The following is a 20,899-nucleotide window of genomic DNA, read 5'->3' as shown; positions in this document are numbered from 1 at the left end:
GCTATTTTGAAGAATTGAGAAAACTCATGGTTAAGGATTTCATAGGTGTTAAGTGAAATAAAAGCTTACAAAAAATATCAACAGTATTGTGCACTAATCTTTGTGGAAAAAATTTTGGGTTGATATCATTGAAGATCATTCTCATGTCTTATTTTATTCTGTAGAAGAAATATGCAAAAACGTTCACCTTGCTCATTGGTTACTTTCAGTTAATAAAGGCTTGCAAGTTTGCATTTCCTGAGGTTAAAATTATTTGCAGGTGCTCTGTTGCATGTGCAAATAATTGATTCATTAAAGACATTCATTCCCAGCCATTATAAAATATCATTAAATACATAGGAATAATTATATTGAGATAATGAAATAACTAGCAAATTTGAGAGTTCTGTTGTCCCATTAAAATCATAATTTGTTACCCATATTCACATTTGGCCAAAAAGTAGGGCATTTCACAACATTATTTGAAAATTCAGTTCATAATGTTTTGTGTGACTAAAAATATGCCCTTCATTTAGTCGTTCATTTATATGATTGAATATTATACTCTTCACTTATCCATTTATTTTTTCCATTCATTATCTATTTATTATCTTTTCAATAAACATTTACTGAGTGTTTACTATAGTAGTTCTGCAATCAAAATCCTCTGTGAAGCTTTTTAAAAGTAGTGATTCCCATGTAATAAACCCCTGAAACTGATTCCATAGGTCTGGACTGGGGCCAGGCATCTTTTTTTTTCAAAGGCTCCACAGGTGATTGATGTACAGTCAAGGTTAAGAATCACAAGCTTCTCTGTTAAGTATGAGGAATATGAAGAATGAACATGAAATAGCTCCTATTCAGCGTCAAGGTACTGAGACACAAGTAACCTAGTAATCAGAGTAGAGTGTGACAAGTGCTCCACTAGGAGTAAGCACACCTCTGCCCACTTAGAACTCATTCACATTGGCCTGGTGTTAACTAAGTCCATTGAAGGACTAGAAAACACAAAAGAGATTTTCTCTAAGCACCAAATCAAAGGACCAAATTTGTGATTGAGTCAATATTTTCTGTCTTACCTACTGTATCCCTTAATCAAATGAATTAGCCATCTAAGATCTGTGACTAAGCTCAGGATAGAGGGAAGATCAGAGACCTGTTTCTATTTCTGATAATAGAATATGAGCGATGAGAAGGAGGTGGGAGAAGGAAGACGTCTTGCAAAACAGTGAGTTCCTCAGGGGCAAGAACCAGGTCTCATTTTAATATTTTTCTTTCTCTGACCTAATTTAGAGTCCAGCAGATGTTCCCACATAGTCTCTGCTTACCTAGGAGAACTCTGGCCCCTGCTCTCTGGCCAGTGACTTTCACAAGCAAGTCCATTTTTGGTACCTTACAGGCACAGGACATTTACTGATTGTCTTTAAACTTGCTAATTCAGACCAAAAATCTTTGCTTAATCCTTGATAGTAGGATTGTCTTTTCTTCTTGTCTATGTGTACCATTGCCAGTTGATGTTTTGTTTTTACTATTTTAATTTCCATTACTGGCTGTTTAAATTCTGTTTTTTTCTTTTTAATTTCATTTTATACAATCTGCATCGTCAGCCTTTCTTCCTATAAATTACAGACACAGAAGTGCCAGTTTATAAAGGAAGGGTAGTCCTAGAAATTGAACTTCTCTAAAATAAGGCAGCATATGTACTTCTGATCCCCAGAGCAGCACCAGAAAACTCCACGGAACACATCGTTTGCCCATTGCAGTTCTTTATCTTCCCGTAAAGATGGGGCTTGAGGAGGTCACCGGACCACACCTGGAAATCCTGTCCAGGAAACTCATTTCACAGAGTCTAGTTTAGGATTTTCTAAGCAAAATAAGAAAGCCCTGGAAGAAAAGCTTTTCATGGATTGGAGTTCTCCTATTATCTTTAAGACCATTCCTAAATAAAATGAAAGCTCTTATTTTCTCTCTCTATTATATGACATTGGCAAGGCCTAATTAGACCCTATAAAGAAAACTTGTCTGATCACAGTGGTGTTAATTTTTCAGCTGCAGATTCGTATGCAGTATGCATATGTTTAATGTAAGTATTAATTATATAAACATGAGGTTGTATAATATAAAATATGAATAAATTCTCACGTTATGTGAAATACTTTGAAATAAAAACAGATCCCTTCATTTAAAATAATTGGGGATCTCATAATTTCACAGCTAGCTGGCTGAATGAATTATAATGATAATTCAGCCATGGGAAGGTACCATTTAGCTGGTAAATGGAAATGCCTACCATACTTTATGTCAACCAATGCTGTTGTTTATATTAGAATTTGCATGGTGATTTGAGTTATGATTTTAGCATTTTCTATTTTCATTAGTTTTTAAAAATACATTCATTGACAATATCAAGCAAATATTTTTAAGCTCTCTGCCATTGTGTTATTTCATCAAATTAGTTAACATATAGCCAGGTCTGACTAATTCAGTGCTGTTAGAACAACATCCTCGAATATATATCCTTGAAATGTGATAAGAACCAGGAAAGCTAGGGAATTAACCTTTTGAGCCATCCTTTTATTTCTACAAAATACTAGAGATAATGTTAAGAAAAAACATTTTTTTAAATGCTACGTTATTTGTTGCTTCGTGTGCTCCATGGATGTTAACCTCCTATTTTACATCAAAATACATGTAAATTAAAATGTATTCTATATTACATTTCTTCTTTGAGAAAATTAGTGTTGAACTATGCAAGGTTTGAATCATGCAAGTCTTTAGGAATACACCCTTCCTGAAGCATCCTCTAAATTCATGCTCTAAAATATGAAGAGTTGCGTATTTGTTCAGATATTCAAATGTTTTAAAATACATTTCCCAGTGACCAAAACTCATTCTGTGGAAAGCAGGGAGATTGAATAGCAAATAGAAAAGAGGTGATCTCCCTCTTCAGCTTTGTCTTTGATAGTTTGCTTCTGAGAGACCTGTTGTTAGAAGATAAATTTCCTAACATCTAACATCTTCTAAGAGCCTTTCATCAGAGTAGTTTTGGTAGAGGAAAGAGTGAATCCATAACACTGATTTGGTTAACTGTTGACAGCCAGGTTCTCAGCTCCCTGGTACAAGTAAGATACTATTTCTTTCATTCGCTGATCCAGTTCCCCAAGAAGCTTAATCAGGTGTGTCTTAATGTACTTCTGGACCTGCAGGTTACTAAAATGTGTACCAAGGTACCAGCCTTGTATAATTTACTTTGCTGTAAGAAGCATGCCAAGGAAACTCAAGTGCCAGGATTGTAGCCACACTCTCAGATCTTCATCCATAGAAAATCTGGACTGGAAGGATTACATCTCTCTGGGATAATACTCTTTAGGAACAAAAATTTTAAGACACGATTAAACAAAAATTTAAATAGAAAATTTCTGTATAAATGCATTGAACATTATACTTTAATATAATTTGTATGCCAATGGAGTAGGTCTAAATAAAATTATATTCATTGATTTATTAAATCAACACTTTTTATTTAACCCTATTCTTGAAAACTAGATGGGGCTTGTCTCTTTTGATGTGCATATTTTAAAATGTAAATACTATCATACATACATGCATCACTTTGTAATTTTCTTCTTTTACATACCCTAGATACAAATCTCTAGTCAGTTATATGATACGCAGTTTTTTCCCCATTCTTTTGGTTGTCTTTTCATTTTCTTGATTGTGTCCTTTCAAGAACAATTTTTTTTAAGCTTATTTATTTATTTTGAGTGAGAGAGACGGCGAGCAGGAGAGGGGCAAAGAGAAAGTGAGAGAGAATCCCAAGCAGGCTCCACACTGTCAGTGCAGAGCCTGACCTGTGGCTCAAAGTCATGACACAAAAGATCATAACCTGAACCGAAATCCAGAGTCAGTTGCTTAACCAACTGAGCCACCCACATGCCCCTAAAGAACAAAATTTTTAATTTTGATGAAGTACAATTTTCTTTTTTTTTTTTTTTTTTTTGTGATTTGGGTGTCCTATCTAAGAATTATTTGCTAAATTCAATGTCATTAATATTTATCCCTGTGTTTTTCTTCTAAGAGTTTTCTAATTTTTGCTCTTACATTGATGTCTTTGATCCATTTGGAGTTAATTTTTCTATATAACTTAAGGGTCCAACTCCAGTTTTTAGTATATGACTACCCAGTTGTCCCAACACTGTTTGTTCAATACACCATTCTTTCCCTATTGAATGGCTTTGACACTCTTGTCAAAAATCAGTTGCTCATAGATAGAAGGGTTTATTTCTGGATTTTCAATTAGATTCTTTTGATCTCTCTGTCTGTTGTACCACACTGTCTTAGTTACCATTACTTTTTAGAAAGTTTTGAAATCCTTAAGTGTGAGTCCTCCTTCATTCTCTTTTTTTTTTTTTTTTTTTTTTTTTCATCCCCCCACCCCACCCCTGGATCACTTTGACTGTTCTGGGTCTCTTACAATTCCATGTGAATTTTAGAATTAGCTTGTCAGTTTATATAAAAGAGTCAGCTGGGATCTGATAGAGATTGCATTGAATCTTAAACCAATTTGGAGGAAGGAGTATTGCCATCTTAAACAAATTTTTAAAATATTGTTTGTAGCTCTCATAGCATAAATTTTACATTTCTTTTTTTAACTTTATTCCTAAGTGTTTGATTCTTTTTGATGCTATTGGGAATCAAATTTTTGATCTACCCTATGACCCAGCAATAGCACTGCTAAGAATTTACCCAAGGGATACAGGAGTGCTTATGCATAGGGGCACTTATACCCCAATGTTTATAGCAGCACTTTCAACAATAGCCACATTATGGAAAGAGCCTAAATGTCCATCAACTGATGAATGGATAAAGAAATTCTGTTTATATACACAATGGAATACTACATGGCAATGAGAAAGAATGAAATATGGCCGTTTGTAGCAACGTGGATGGAACTGGAGAGTGTTATGCTAAGTGAAATAAGTCATACAGAGAAAGACAGATACCATGTGTTTTCACTCCTATGTAGATCCTGAGAAACTTAACAGAAGACCATGGGGGAGGGGAAGGAAAAAAAAAAAAAGTTAGAGAGGGAGGGAGCCAAAACATAAGAGACTCTTAAAAACTGAGAACAAACTGAGGGTTGATGGGGGGTGGGAGGAAGGGGAGGGTGGGTGATGGGTATTGAGGAGGGCACCTTTTGGGATGAGCACTGGGTGTTGTATGGAAACCAATTTGACAATAAATTTCATATTTAAAAAAATAATGAACTAACCCTAGTGAAAAAAATTCATTTTGGATTGTTTATTATTAAGTGTAGAAACATAACTGATTTGTGCATGTTAATTTTATATACTGCTGCTTTGCTGAATCCATTTGTTCTCACAAGGTGTGTATATGCGTAATCTTTATTGTTTTCTACATAGAAGATCCTGTCCTCTGTAAACAGATAATTTTACTTCTTCCTTACCAATCTGGATGCCTTTTATTTCTTTTTCTTGTTTGATTCCTTGATTAGAACTTCCAGTACTGTGTTGAATAGAAGTGGTAAAAATGGGTATCCTTGCTGGTTCATGATCGTTGAAGAAAAACTTTCAGTCTTTCACCATTAAGTATAATGTTAGGTCTGGGTTCTCATATACGGGCTTCATTATGTTGAGGTACTTTCCTTCTATTCCTAGTTCTTGAGTGTTTTTATCATGGAAGAGTGTTGAAATTTTTCAAATGCTTTTTTCTGCATCCATTGAAATGATCATGTGTTTTTTTTTTCCTTCATTCCATAAATACGATGTATTACATTGGTCAATTTCCATGTGTTGAGCTATCCTTGGTCATGACCATGCAGCTTGGTCATGGCATATAATTCTTTTAATATGCTGCTTTGCTAATATTTTGTTGAGGATTTTAATGTTTATATTCATAAGAGATATTGATCTGTAATTTTCTTGTGATGCCTTTGGTTTTAGTTTCATAGTAATACTGGCCTCATAAAGTAATTTGAGAAGTGTTCTCTTTTCTTCAAAATTTTTTGAAGCATTTGTGAAGTATTGTTATTAATTCTTTTAATATTTGGCACAATTCAGCAGTGAAGCCATCTGGGCTTGGACATTTCTTTGTGGGTTGCTTTTGATTACTGGTTTAATCCTTTCACTTGTAATAGTTCTGTTCAAATTATCTATTTCTTTCTTGGGTCATTTTCTTTTTTTTTTTTTTTTAATTTTTTTTTTTTTTTTTTTAACATTTATTTATTTTTGAGACAGAGAGAGACAGAGCATGAACGGGGGAGGATCAGAGAGAGGGAGACACAGAATCTGAAAAAGGCTCCAGGCTCTGAGCTGTCAGCACAGAGCCCGACGCGGGGCTCAAACTCACGGACCGCGACATCATGACCTGAGCTGAAGTCGGCCGCTTAACCGACTGAGCCACCCAGGCGCCCCTCTTGGGTCATTTTCAATAGTTTGTTGCTTTCTAGGATGTAGCATCTAGTGGATGTGTGCTGGTATTTCATTGTGGTTTTAATGTGCATTTTTATGGCTAATAATGATGAATGTCTTTACATGTTTACTGACTTTTTGTGTTTCTTTTTGTGAAGTGTTTGTCCAAATTTTTGCCTTTTTTTTCAAATAGGTGGTTTAGCTTCTTTTTATTAAGTTGTCAGATTTCCTTATATATTCTGGATAAGAGAGTTTTGTCAGATATATATTTTATGTTTAGTATTTACTCTTAGGTCTGTGGTCCATTTTGTATTGCTTTTTGTGTATAGTGTGTAGTAAGAATTGAAGTTCATCTTCTTTTGTACAGGTACTCTCTTTCATTGAAATTTTGAGAACTATGTTATTTGGTGCATATGCACTTATAGTTGTATCTTTCTGCTGTATTGACATTTTTGTCAATAGGAAATGTTCCTCTTTGGGTCTAGGAATTCTCCCTTTTTTCAAAAACTTGTTTTTTCTAATATTAATATCATTATTATATATTATGATATAATAATATATAATGACCTCTCTTCTTTATGCTTCTGTGTACATGGCATAACTTTCCACAGCCTGTTCCTTGCTTTTACTTCTGTTTGTTTTTATATTTAGAGTACATTTCTCTAGACAGTGTAGTTAGGTCTCACTATTTTTCCATCTGATGACCTCTGCATTTATATTGGGATGTTGAGTACATTTATACTTTATGTAATTATTGATATATTTGGTTTTACTGTCTGCCATTTTACTATTTGTCTTCTCTTTGCCTCATTTTTGTTTCTTGTTCTCTTCTGTCTTTTGTGTTAACCAATAATTTTTTTGTATTATTTTTATTCTCTGTTAGATTATTAGCTTTATTTCTTTGCATTATTTTTATCGATTGCTCTAGGGACCACAATATGCAACTTTAACTTCTAGCAAAACATGAATCTTGCAAGCGTATGGTTCCATTTACCCACTCTAATCCTTCACACTATTGCCTATCATATACAGGACATATCTATCTATATTAAAATATTTATAAATGTAAAAAATTGTTGTAATTTCACTTAAAGCGTCCTGTATTTTAAAGAAATTAAGAGAAGAATTAATATATAAAGATGTATCTATAATCTCTTTTTTTCTGTATATGCAAATTATCATCTGGTGTCATTTTACTTCAACATGGAAGTATTTCCTTTTGCATTTCTTGAATACAGACATATTAGCAGTGGATCCTCTCATTTTTTTATTCATTTAAAAATGTCTTTGAACTTTAATTCTGAAGAATAGTTTTAGATAGCCTTCTTGGAAGACAGATATTTTTCCTTAACAATTTGAATGTTATTCTAGTACTTTATAGCTTCAATTGTTCTAATGAGAAAATAACTGTTAATCATATCTTTGCTCTTCTTTATGTAATGTATTTCTTCGTTGTATTCAAGATTTTTCTGATTAGCTTGTAATAGTGTGATTATGATGTGCCTAGATGCAGTTTTCTTTTGTTCATTATATTTGGGGTTCACTGAACTTCTTGTATCAGTGAGTTAATGTCTTTCACCTAAGTTGGGAAGTTTTTTTAATCATTATTTTTTCAAAAATTTGGCTACCTCTTTATCTGCTCCGTGTTTGACACCAGTTACTCTTATGAGTTATGAAACCTGTTTCTGACACAATAGTTTGAATCTTGGTTGAATGGTTGGAAATAAAATGGGAAAGTATGGCTGAAATGCCACAATTTTCTAAAGAAACTTAGTTCCTTAAATATATGCACACACAATACAACGTAGACTTAGAGTGGAAAATATTAATTTTTCCTCTCCTTTTTTCCTGTTTTTACTAAATTTTTTTATAGGTGCATTTCCTCCATCTGCTATTTTTGCACGAAAAGACTTGCTACAACGATCTACCCATATTGCTACCAAGACTTTCCAAGCTTTTCGAATATTTGTAAATAATGAGCTCAATGAACTTTACATAGGATTGAAGACAGCTCAGAAGTTTCTGAGACCTGGTGGTCGCCTTGTTGCCCTCTCCTTCCATTCACTAGAGGATCGCATTGTCAAACGATTCTTGCTTGGGATAAGCATGACAGAAAGGTTTAACCTAAGTGCCAGACAGAAGGTGATACAAGCATCACAATTAGGTTCAAGTTATGAAAACAAGGAAGGAGACTCTATAAGCAGAGCCCCTTTAATGTGGGAATTGATACACAAGAAAGTACTTACTCCAGAAGATCAGGATGTACAGGATAACCCCAGAGCACGCTCAGCCAAGCTTAGAGCAGCCATCAAATTATGATAAAGAAAGTTTTCATCATGTGGTCCTTCAAGTTTTCCCTCAGAGTTTCTCTTCTTTTATTGGATATTCCTGAATAACTTAATATAAGGAAGTATGGGATCTATAGAGAAACATGTACTATATATGTGTGGAAATTGAGGGTATTTACCATTTTTTGTCTTAGAAAGAAAATCTCAGAAATACTAGCATGACACAGAAGGTTCAACTCAAGGAGAAGCAGCATCCCAAAACTGGAAAAATGTCTCTATCTGAGCATTATATTTGACTTTTGAAATGTAGTCCTTTCCCTAATCATGGAAAATTTTTAAAAAGAAGAATACTATGTGTATTTATTTAAGTATGAACACTCAAACTGTCGGAAGATAGAGATTATAATTGTATCTGTATTTTCTAAGTTCTGAATTTAGATATTCAGATTTGCAACAAACTTTCTATGGGTCAAGTAATAAATAATAAGTAAGTAAAGATCATCAAAGAAATTTTCATTTCTATTTAGGAGTAATTAATTAGTAAGTACCATAGTCTTCTTAAATACAGGTATTATGTAAATTTTAAATTTTCAAGTATTATTTTTAAAATGCATCATACTGAGAAATGTCACTTTTGAAATTACAGAGTTCATTGTTTTAAAGGAATTTTGCAATATGATATGTACTATATTTTTATATATTATAAAGTAAAAATGCAAAATTGTTCAATAGCCCTCATAGAGAATGTTTCATAAAACTAATATTTAAAGTCAATTATATTTTAATAATATCCCAGAATGTCTTTGACAAATAATAAAATCTGTCATCATTTGAATCTGGCATTTTTTAATTGAGCTATTCAAAATAATTCAACCAAGTCTATTGCAATAAAATATAGGGCATATTAAAGATATTAAAACGAATGTGCCCTTTGGCTGGGTGGCTCATTTGGTTAAGTGTCTGACTTCAGCTCAGGTCATGATCTCACGTTTTGTGATTTCGAGCCTGGAAGCGGGCTCTATGCTGACGGCTCGGAGCCTGGAGCCTGCTTCGGATTCTGTGTCTCCCTCTTTCTCTGCCCTTCCCCCTCTCACACTCTGTCCCTCTCTCTCAAGAATGAATAGACATTTAAAAAAAAAAAAAAAAGTTTAAAATGAATGTGCCCTTTAATGTTTTTATTTACCCAACAGTACTGTAATAGTAAAATGTTTTTTCAGGAGACGTTCACTTGGTAGAGGATTCTTAATGACATTGATTCATAATTCACGTATAAACTTTTTATATATAAATAAACATTTCTATTTTTTTTTTTTTTAATTATTCAGCAAGCATTGAACTAGGCAGAGAAATAAAGGTGAGTAAAGTATGTCACAGTATCTGGCCTGTAGAGTTTAGAGTCTAGTGGAGAAGAGTGATGGTAGTTAAATAATCACAAAAGTCAATGTAAAATTAACACAGTGGTAAAAGCTACAAAGAAGCAATACAGGGATACGAACATCTAGTAGGGATTTCATTTACTGAAGGAAACCAGGCCTGACAACGTGATGCTTGAATTATGACTTGAAGGATGAATGAGAGATATAGTCAAAGGGTACATTGGCATGTTGAATAAAGGTGTATATAAATGATTGCTTTCTTAAGTAGTTCCTGATATCATATTTATACTACTAATATGCTTAGTAAACTATTCAAATACAGGGAAAATTCATTCTCTCCACTATGATGACATTCTGAATTGGTGAGTACAAGTGAATAAAATATTAACATAACTATGGGCAAAAGATAAGAACTAAATACTTTAATTCTCCTTAGATTTACTTTATCTACCTCTGTGATATTTAACTTTAGTTCTCAAGCTTGTGCGCCACTTTTACTTTATTTTTTTAAATTTTATTTATTTATTTTGAGAGAGAGAGAGAGAGCAGTGGGATAGGAGCAGAGAGAAGGAAAGACAGATTTCCAAGAAGGCTCTGTGCCATCAGCACAAAGCCCGACGCAGGACTTGAACTCACAAACTGTGAGATCATGACCTGAGCCAAGATCAAGAGTTGGATGCTTAACTGATTAGCTCACCCATGTGCCCCACAACTTTTACTGTATAGGCTGTATTCAAGTCTGAGCAATTCTGCAGTGAAAGTAATTTCTAGTTATGCAGAATTAGAAAATATTCTAGGGAGCAGTGTCCTCAATTTAGAAAGAAATGAATGCACCCAAGTTAATCTTTTCTGAAAAAAAAATGTTTTGCATGTAAGTCATATTTGTGAATGAGAAAATTCCAAAAGGTGAATACCTGTATGAGTATCTGATTGGAAAATAGGAGATCACACTCATATATAACAATGATTCACTTATTCATCATTTTTGGATCCTGTATAGTATGGGAATTTTTTCTTTAACATTGAATGGAAAGTAACTGCACTGGATTGAATAGTGTTTCCGCTCCAAAATTCATGTCCTTCTCAGAACATCAGAATATGACCTTATTTGGCACTGTGGTCACTACAGATGTAAGTACTTAAGCTGAGGTCATACTGGAGCAGAGCAGGCCCTTAATCCAATGTGTATGGTATCCTTCTAAGAAGAGAAGAAAGACAGAGAGGGAAGAATGTCACATGAAGATAAAAGCAGAGATCAGAATGATACATCTACAAGCCAAAGGACACCAAGGATTGCTGGCAACCATTAGTACCTAAGAGAAGCATGGACGGGATTCTCCCTCAGTCTGAAGTGGGAGCCAACAATTTTGCTGACACCTTTATTTCAGACCTTCAGACTCCAGAACCACGAGACAATATGTTTCTGTTGTTCAGAGCCACCTAATGTGTGGTAATTTGTTACAGCAGCCCTGGGAAGCTAATACCGTGATAGAAAAAAATCTTGAATAGAAATCCTTTCTTCGATAAATACCAAATTAGTTTCAAATGTTGTAGTGTAAAAATATATGTTATTTTCTGTATCTAGGCTGTTTGCCACAATCATTCTTGCCTGGTTCTTAGTCTTTGCTGTAGAATGTATAATAAAATACATGAATGAGTTTATGCTGGAAAATGTTTTTGTGAAATTCAAACAGTACATACAGAAAATAAACACTGGTCTTAAAAATGAATGTGTATTTCTTTTCTAATCAAATATAATGAATATAAAACAAGTGTCTTATGTTTCTGAATCTCTTCTTGACTGCTTTCTACTAATCATTTTAATATAGCATCAATACCACTGTGTAGTACATCAGTTCTTAAGAGGTTTTAGTTCGTTGCTTATTAAGAAATTAAATTTAATAACAGCACACAATTTTTAGTTGATATCTCTATTTTGTATATTCATTTTGTTTTAAGTACTGTATATTAGTTATTATATAATCTTCTCTTTGGAGTTTCTAGGGTCATTTGAGAGACATGAATCATTTGAGAGACATCTTTTCTATTTCATGTAATATATGATACATGATTTGTGCTTAAAGTCATTTTTATTGAAGTATTTATTATGTTACAACCAATAGTTCATGAGAGAATCCAATACGCCTAAGTAGGTTTTTTATATCTCTTAAAATTCACTTGTGAGCATTTGAAAATCATATTTTCTTTAGTCTATGCAAAGTAATAAATGTTCAGAGGTTTATAAAATTCTTTTTTCTGATTTTTGTTTTTAAATAAGCAGAAATAATGATGCATCTACACTGCAGACTTCTAAACAAAAGCAATTTTAATTTCATTTTAAATCTCTCATTCAAAAAGTAAGAGATAATTCTTAATGGAAAATTCAATGTACATATAAATGTACAAATAAAAATCTGTATCAGCACTTTTATTCTGTTAAAATGTATATGTATATTTCTTACATAGTATGTATTAAAAGCTGACTATTTGGGGGCACCCTGCTGGCTCATTTGGAAGAGCATGCAGCTCTTGATTGTTGATCTTGGGGTTGTGAGTTTGAGCCTCACATTGGGTGCAGCAGAGATTACTTAAATAAATAATTTTTTTAAGCTATTTAGGAAGAAATCAAAACAATTCTCACTTCTTTTTTATAGTTTTATTTTACACTGTATTATCCATTAAATTAATAAATTTAAGGTGATATTTCTTTTATTTTTTTTAATTGAAGTATAGTTAACATAAATGTTATATTAATTTCAGGTTTACCACATAGTGATTCAGCAATTCTATACATTATGCTTGCTCACCACAGTAAGTATAGTTACTATCTGTCACCTTACAACACTATTGTAATATTATGGACTATATTTCCTACACTATACTTTTCATTCCTGTGATTTACTTCTTTTATAACTTTAAGTCTGTACCTCTTAATTCCCTTTACCTTAATTGCCTACCCTCTGGAAGTCACCTAATTTGTTGTCTGTATTTATGATTCTGTTTCTGCATTTGTTGTTGCTTTGGTTGTTCTTTGGTTGGTTTTTGGATTCCACATAAAAGCAAAATTATATGTTATTTGTCTTTGTCTGGCTTATTTCACTTAGAATAATACCCTCTAATTCCAACCATATTTTCAGAAATGGCAACATTTCACTTATTCATGGCTGAGTAATATTCCATTGTATGTATATATCATATCTTCTTTATCCATTTATGTATTGATGGACACTTTCTTTGGTTGCTTCCATAACTTGGCTATTGTGAATAATGCTGCTATAAACATAGGTGTGCATATATATCATCTTGAGTTAGTCTTTTCATTTTGAGGGGGTAAATACCCAGTCGTGGAATTACTGGGTTGTGTGGCATTTCTATTTTAATTTTTTGAAGAAACTCCATACTATTTACCATAGTGTTTATACTAATTTACATTCCCACCAGCTGTTCATGGGTTGTTTTTTTTTCTCCACATCCTTACCAACAGTTATTTCTTGTCTTTTTGATACTAGACATTCTGACAGGTATAAGGTGATAGCTCATGGTGATTTTGATTTGCATTTCCCTAATGATTAGTGATGTGGAGCATTTTTTCTTGTGTCTATTGGCCATCCATGTATCTTCTTTGGAAAATGTGTATTCAGGTCCTCTGCCCCCTTCTTAATTGGATTGCTTGTTTTGGTGTTAAATTGTGTAAGTTCTTTATATTTTAGATATTTTAGATATCTAAATATATTTTATATATTTATATTTTAGATATTAGTCCCTTATCAGATATTCTTTTTTATTTTATTCTTTCAAAACTTTTAATTTTAGATTTATTTAGGGCCATTTTCAAATGTGTATAGAATATTTACTTTACTCTAACAGATGACAAGACAGCTCCCTCTCAGACCCTGGCCTAAAGGAATTTGCTTTACTTATAGAGCAAGAGGATAACATTAAACATGGAAGCTTTTGACTTGGTCTTGTTTTTAAGCTCTTTCCCTTTCCCGTTTCTGTTCACATTGGTATGTGAATTTCTTATACCAACTGTGGTGGCATTATGTTTCATATTTACTGTAGATAAAGAAATATTAGACAATATTAGCATGTACTCTCACAAACTAAGCCCTACATGTTAGGATTTCTGTAATGACTAAAAATTAACTAAAAATTGCTTATGGTCAAAATTGTATAATTTTAATTAAGCTACTTTTCTACTGAGTTTTTGTGATTGCTGCCTTAATCTAGTAGATTTGTGTGTGTGTGTGTGTGTGTGTGTGTGTGTGTAAGTAACATTCTTTAATAGAAAGCGGTAAGCAATAAAGAATAGAAGGGAATTTTGTGAAGTGCTTCGTAAATATAAATTTAGTGATAGAAATCTTAATCAGAGATATATTTTTCTCAGAACCACAATGCCATATGTTCGATGTTGAATGAAGCATGATTTATAAAAATCAGCATCATATTCTAAAGAGGCTGGATTGTATAACAAGCATAACTATTTTTATATTATTTTGTCAAATTTCATCTGTTTATAGCTACTATTTCCAGCTAATGTTTGGTAACACACAGCATGATCTGTGGGAATACTAAGAGAAAGTTTAAATATATATAAATTATTTTTTATAAGTCTAGTTACAGCATAGATTTCCCAAAGCATTAAAAAGTTCAATAGAATTAATTACTTAAGATGCAGTGGTGATAGTCATAATGCCTGTTATTTAGATGGACCTTAAAAATTCTTCGTAGACTTTTGTCAACCTTATTCTTTTCTTATATATTCTACCAAAATTGTTGGACAATAAAATAAAGAATAAAATTTAATACTCTGATATGCACAGTAGAAGTTTGCCTCTTTGGTAATGTCACATCTCCTTAAACAGTTCTTTACCTTAAATATTGAACAAGTTTTCTACATTAGCATATGTCCTATTAAAATTTTTTTTCGATGTTTATTTATTTTTGAGAGACAGAGTGTGAGCAGAGGAGGGACAGAGAAAGAGGGAGACACAGAATCAGAAGCAGGCTCCAGGCTCTGAGCTGTCAGCACAGAGCCCGACATGGGGCTTGAACTCACGAACCATGAGATCATGACCTGAGCTGAAGTCTGACGCTTAACTGACTGAGCAACCCAGGTGCCCCTTAGTACATGCCTCATTAAATATATCATTGCCCAGGCACTAAAAAACAAAGGTGAAATCAAATGACAGGACATTTTCCATTTCTCATTCTTGAATAATTGCATCTATCCATTAAAATCCATCCTTATACTTTGGGCAATATACTTGTCTGCCTTGCACAGGGTTAGAATTTGTTACAATAAACAATCAAATATTCTAATTTCTTATTCTCTCACAAGGAAAAATATTATCATCCAACTCATAATTATAAGTGCTAGACTGGGGAGGAAGCTGTATAGCATTGTAAGTAACACTATTGGCTTTGGATTCAGAAAAACAAGTTTGAATTCAAGGTCTGCATATATTAGCTGAATATACAAACTTGGGCATGCTCTTTAATCTCCTGAATCCTCATTTATTTCACCTTAAGATGAGGATAATATTGAGGATAATTTCTCATCAGTTGCTATGAGTCAAATAGAAAACACTCAATAAATATTTATGAATTAACTGAAAGTTATAATTACCAAAATGTAACTCACATTTCTGGACATCATGATTAAGGATGTGTGTGCTTTATTCTTTGTAATTTTAAGTTCAGTATCTACATTACTAGCAGCAATTGACTGGGTTATAGTCAGTTTTATTATTTGGAAGCTTTATCCCCATTTATTATTTATGTAATGCCCCCAATGTTTGCAACACATTGACAGGGCCTATAAAACACAGTCATTTTTCATGTGGAGTTTCCATTTATAAGAAAACAAAATAAGAAAAAAAGAACTAGTTGCTAAGGTTATTTGACATTCATTTAGGTTGGAGAAAGTATTTGTCCTCCTACACTTACATATCAGTAAGTAGCCAACCTACATGGTCCTTATATTAAGATTTTTCAGAATACATTTTGAGGGAGGTAAAGGAAATGAGTACTTTGTGAAGTAAGAAAAGATTGCTTTGGGAGTATTAAAAAAGTTTCCTACTTCTTCACACTAAAGGCAATGAAAGGATACCAAAGGGCTCCAAAGCCAATGAGAAGGACTAAATATGTGTGTTGTAGATATTAAAGGGAAAATAGTCAGTGAAAGGTAAGAGAACTATTTACACTTAGAATGAGTTGATGACCTTTTTTACAACACCATAGAAATAGATACTACAGAACTGAATCCATGTAATTCCCACCTCTTTATCTTCATCTCAGTATTTAGAAATCTTGTCCTTTATCTCTATTTTGTACTCCTATATCTCAGTGGAGAGATTAGCCTCGCTCCTTTTCTTTTTATTTTCTCTGCGATTTAGTTCAATTAATTTTGCTTGTCCCTCCAGGCTTTAATCTGTTCTCTGCTGCCAAACATACTCAAAAGTGCCTAGGTGAAAAGCAAACAAGGACTAAAATCTCTCCTTGACTCTGTCTTCCTTACCAAAATACCACACCCATCATTCTGTTTTCTTTCATAACTTGACTTCTTAAAGTCTACACTACCTCCAACTCCTCTCCTGTCTTTTATTTATCCAATCTAGTACACTATCTATAGAAACTGTTCTCTTAATGATTAATGGTGACCTTAATTTTTTAATGGAACATTTCACAAATGTGCCTGTCATCCTTGCACAGGGGCCATGGTACTCTTGTTGGTGTCATTTGAATTTTAGTGAATGAGCTGCTAGAGTAAGCACAATGGTCACCTCTTAATTACAAGACCGAATCTTGTAATCTTCTTCTTGTGGTACGTTATCTCTCCAGTGTTTGATAATATTGGTCTATCCTTCCATAAAAACCTGTTCTCTGTTGCATTCTCCAAAATCACCCCTTCTGTAGTTTTATTTCTCTCACACTCTAATTCCTTCACCAGATTTTCTTCCTTTGTCCAATCTAGCCAGACCATGTCTCATGTGATTTGTTCTCATGGTGTAGGTATACCAAGTGAAGAACTACATTTAGTGAAGGCACTGCTATGAAATCACTCCATAATCATCTGTGAAGCAGATGAAAGATGGGTATGTTGCCAAGATAACAAGCAGTGGAAGGAACAGAGAATGGAGTCTTCCTGGATGCTAAAATTGACATCAAATTAAAGTATATACTAATCAGGACTTCAGCTTTGGTAATGGCAGACAATAACTTGGACCAAACATCCCAGTAAGAACAATTAGAAAATCTAGAAAAACAATGTGTTTTTTTTTTAATGTCTATTTGAAAACATAAAAAGCTAATAAGGCAGTGAAGAATATCTGGAAGAAGGAAACCCTAGCATTTGTAACTGCCAATTGCCAATTAATTCCAGAGAAGGCAAGTGAGAAGGAAAACCCAACTTTTGACAATCTTTTATGGAGTACAGGTGAACTGGAAGTCAATTGGACCTTGAAAGAACTGAAACTCAGTTTCAAATCATCTTAGTCCTTGAAATTGGACTAAACTGATCCTAGATGCTAGAGTCCCTACCTGTTTGACCAAAGCAATTTTAAATACTCTTTGGGGGTGGGGAGGGCAGGGTGCAGAATTCTTGCACACAATTTGTTATGTTTCGTATTTATTGTCTATTACTGAATCAGAAAAATAACCAGTCATGAAGAGACAAGACAATTTTTAAAAGAAGGAGAAGAATATAGATAATTTAAAAATACTCATAGGGTATGTAGACAAATGCTATAAATATGTTCAAGGAAATAGAACTAAAAACTATAGAGAATAAAGCAACTGAAAATATACAACTGAAAGATGTAGTATTCAAACTTAAGAACTTAGTGGATTAATTAAAGAGCAAATTGTACCCAGCTAAAGGTAAATCATGAACTGGAAGATATTTCAAAGGGGAATATTCAGAATAATGCATGGAGAGACAAAAGATAAGGAACACAAAAATATGAGTAACTTAGCAGTTACAATAAGAGGTCTAATTCATGTGTGATTGGAATATTGAGAAAAGAGGAAGAAGAGAAAATGGCTGAGAATGTTCCAAAGCTAATGAAATACACCAAGCTACAAATTCAAGAAGGCTCAAAACTTTCTAGAAACAGCATCTAAAACGTACTAGAAATCAAAATCAAAGGCAACAGGCATTCTCTAGGAATATGGCTCACATGAACTATTCTTAGGGAAAGGTAACTATTGATGATGAAATAAAGCAAACCAAGATAAGAAAAACAAAAACAAAAAACCAGTAAGGGAGAAGTTTGGTAAAGGGTACCATGATAAGCTCGGAATCCATGTAATACAGAACTAAGAGTAAATAACTGTGGGAATTATGGCTACAGAACAGAATACAAGCATAAGTCTTGAAAATTAACAGAACTCACCAAAATTATAAGGTTAAGAGGTCAAGATACAGGGAAGTATAGTGCACCAATTTCCTTATTTTTAGAGCAAGGACTCAATACTGTGAAAATTTGAAACATAGTTTCTTAAAAATATTCCAACCTTTTTGTACATTAATTTGTACATTTTTGTACATTACATATTTTGTACATTACATAATTGTAACTTGTTTCTGTAAAAAAACGGTTTTTTTTTTATTTTTTTTTAACGTTTATTTATTTTTGAGACAGAGAGAGACAGAGCATGAACGGGGGAGGGTCAGAGAGAGAGGGAGACACAGAATCTGAAACAGGCTCTAGGCTCTGAGCGGTCAGCACAGAGCCCGACGCGGGGCTTGAACTCACGGACCGCGAGATCATGACCTGAGCCGAAGTCGGACGCTTAACCGACTGAGCCACCCAGGCACCCCAAAAAACAAGGGTTTTTTATAGTTAAAAAAAAATAGAGATTCAGCAGTTCTTCACTCTCTAATTTCTTTCCAGTTAAATTCAAGTAAAATTAAATGTTCTGTTTTTATTTTAAAAATAAGATACATCATGATGGGTCCCTTTTGCAAAAACAAAACAAAACAAACACACACACAAAAAAGCATTGCTGATCTATTTACTCTTCTTAGTGATATATTGAAGATATTCTTTGTTAATGATGTTAAATTCTAGGTGGAGGAATGTGGGGTGTTTATTCATTCTGTGTTAAACATAGCACAGTGTAACTATTTATAGTGAGCACTTACATGCTTTATAAAAACAATCTCATCGTCAGTATTATTATTTTTAAAGAGCACAGGTTTTGGAATCTGACAGACCTTTGTATAAATCTGGGCTGAGACACCAAGTAGCAGTGTAGCCTTAGAAAATTTACTTAATCATTGGACCTCAGTTTTCTCATCTGAAAAATGAGGATGTTAATACCTATTTTATAAGGTGATTGTATTAAACATAAATATGTATATACAACACTTTATCAGTTTATGGCCAAAGCAATCAACATTTATCTTTTTATTTTCATTTATTGAGTTCTGGCTATTTTGCTAGTTTGTCATATAAGCTACAACAAACCAATTCATCTCTTTGCTTGCTTACCTGTAAAACGACAGAATTTGTATGAGACATTCCATTGTACCCTCCACCTCTTCTAGAGCTGACTCTCATCTACATGACTTCTTTGCAATCTGTTGTGTTATTCCATGACGGCTTCCCCTCCCCAAATCTCTTGCTCCACTCTTGTCACAATAATTGATTGGTCCAGGGGAGGATTCTGATGCAAACTAGATTAATCCTGACTACAAGTGATTGACCTAATCTAGACCAATAATGCATTATTTTCTTAAAATTGTTTGATTTAATGTGAAAAAAGAAATCTCTTGATCCCTCCTCCATATCTGAAAGATGTAAAACTGAAGAACTCTTAGGAGTACACATCCCACCATGTAAAAAAAGAGTGTGACTTGCAGAGACAATAAAGAGATAGAAGTTGGAGAGCTACTCCTGGGAGCATTCTCACTCCAGATCTCAGTTTTTCTGGAAACCCATCTGTATCCATGCCTTTTCCATGATTTTGCTGTGTAGCTCATTCTTGGACTCTATAAGCCACTATATTCCTTCCTTCCTCCTATCACTTTTTTTTTTTTTTAAAGACAATCACTTCAGGTTGAATTTCTGTTATTTACGATTACACCAGTATAGGTTTGGAATAGATGATGCTTAAGAATTATTTTACCTGAATGTTTAATAATTCCTTAAAATATGTTCTTTAGCTTTCCTAATTTACTGAATCACTTAATGTGATCTTCATATTAATGAACACTTACGAAATTATTTTACATGCACAATTGTACAATACATATCCAGGTTCTGAGCAATAAAATAAGTTCCTCAAACTTACCTAACTAGATATCACATGGCTTTGTCATTAGTCTTTCTAACTAAATTTGAATATGTCCATCTGAAAGAGACTGTCCAACCCATGGAACTTTCATTTAAGTGATAACATCTTACATTCCTGCACAGTGCTGGTATGGTAAGGGAAAAAATGACTATGTCCTCTTTCCAAATTTACATATATTCTTTATGATTCTGCTTTTCTCTTTTTAATGGCACCATATCTGCTTCTTTATCCATAAATTTATTTTCACACAGAAACCCTTTGATGATGAAGAATAAAACCATGTTTTAAAGTCAGCCAGATGGTTTTCCCATTTCCTGTTGTGTACATACATATATATTTTTCATGATGGGGAGGGGTCACAGAGAAGACAAAAAGCAAAACCTATAGTGAACGTTGAACCTATCTAGCTATCCTAGAATCTATCATTGTTCCTTTGAAGAAATTCAACATTTGCCTTACAGCCAGAGAATAAACATCAGCTGCTAGAGAAAGCTATTGAATTTCAAAATCCCTTTGAAATGTC

The 20,899-nt window shown here is 33.4% G+C and overlaps 1 protein-coding gene and 1 non-coding gene across 7 annotated transcripts in view; one reads left to right on the top strand and one right to left on the bottom strand.

Annotated features, from left to right (window-relative positions):
- Window positions 1-20,899, top strand: part of METTL15 (methyltransferase 15, mitochondrial 12S rRNA N4-cytidine) — a 212,112-nt gene that overhangs the window by 180,617 nt on the left and 10,596 nt on the right. For 3 of the 6 annotated variants that reach the window (XM_081790293.1, XM_081790292.1, XM_060606254.3), the window contains exon 9: window positions 8,284-12,807. The exons of 1 other annotated variant lie outside the window; for it this stretch is intronic. In XM_081790293.1, the coding sequence (XP_081646419.1) occupies window positions 8,284-8,729 (446 nt within the window). In that variant the 3' untranslated portion in view covers window positions 8,730-12,807. Of the gene's footprint in view, window positions 1-8,283; window positions 12,808-12,834; window positions 13,371-20,899 lie in introns of those variants that run through there. 2 more of the 6 variants (XM_060606258.3, XM_060606257.3) reach the window with 2 other exon arrangements.
- Window positions 16,744-16,850, bottom strand: LOC132662612 (U6 spliceosomal RNA). Its single transcript, XR_009602632.1, has one exon. It is a non-coding gene; the product is annotated as a U6 spliceosomal RNA (small nuclear RNA).

This window comes from Panthera onca, chromosome D1, assembly GCF_046562875.1.
Source record: "Panthera onca isolate mPanOnc1 chromosome D1, mPanOnc1 haplotype 2, whole genome shotgun sequence".
NCBI lineage: Eukaryota > Metazoa > Chordata > Mammalia > Carnivora > Felidae > Panthera > Panthera onca.
The sequence above is the reverse complement of the archived record's forward strand: the minus strand, read 5'-3'. Positions and strand labels throughout refer to the sequence as shown.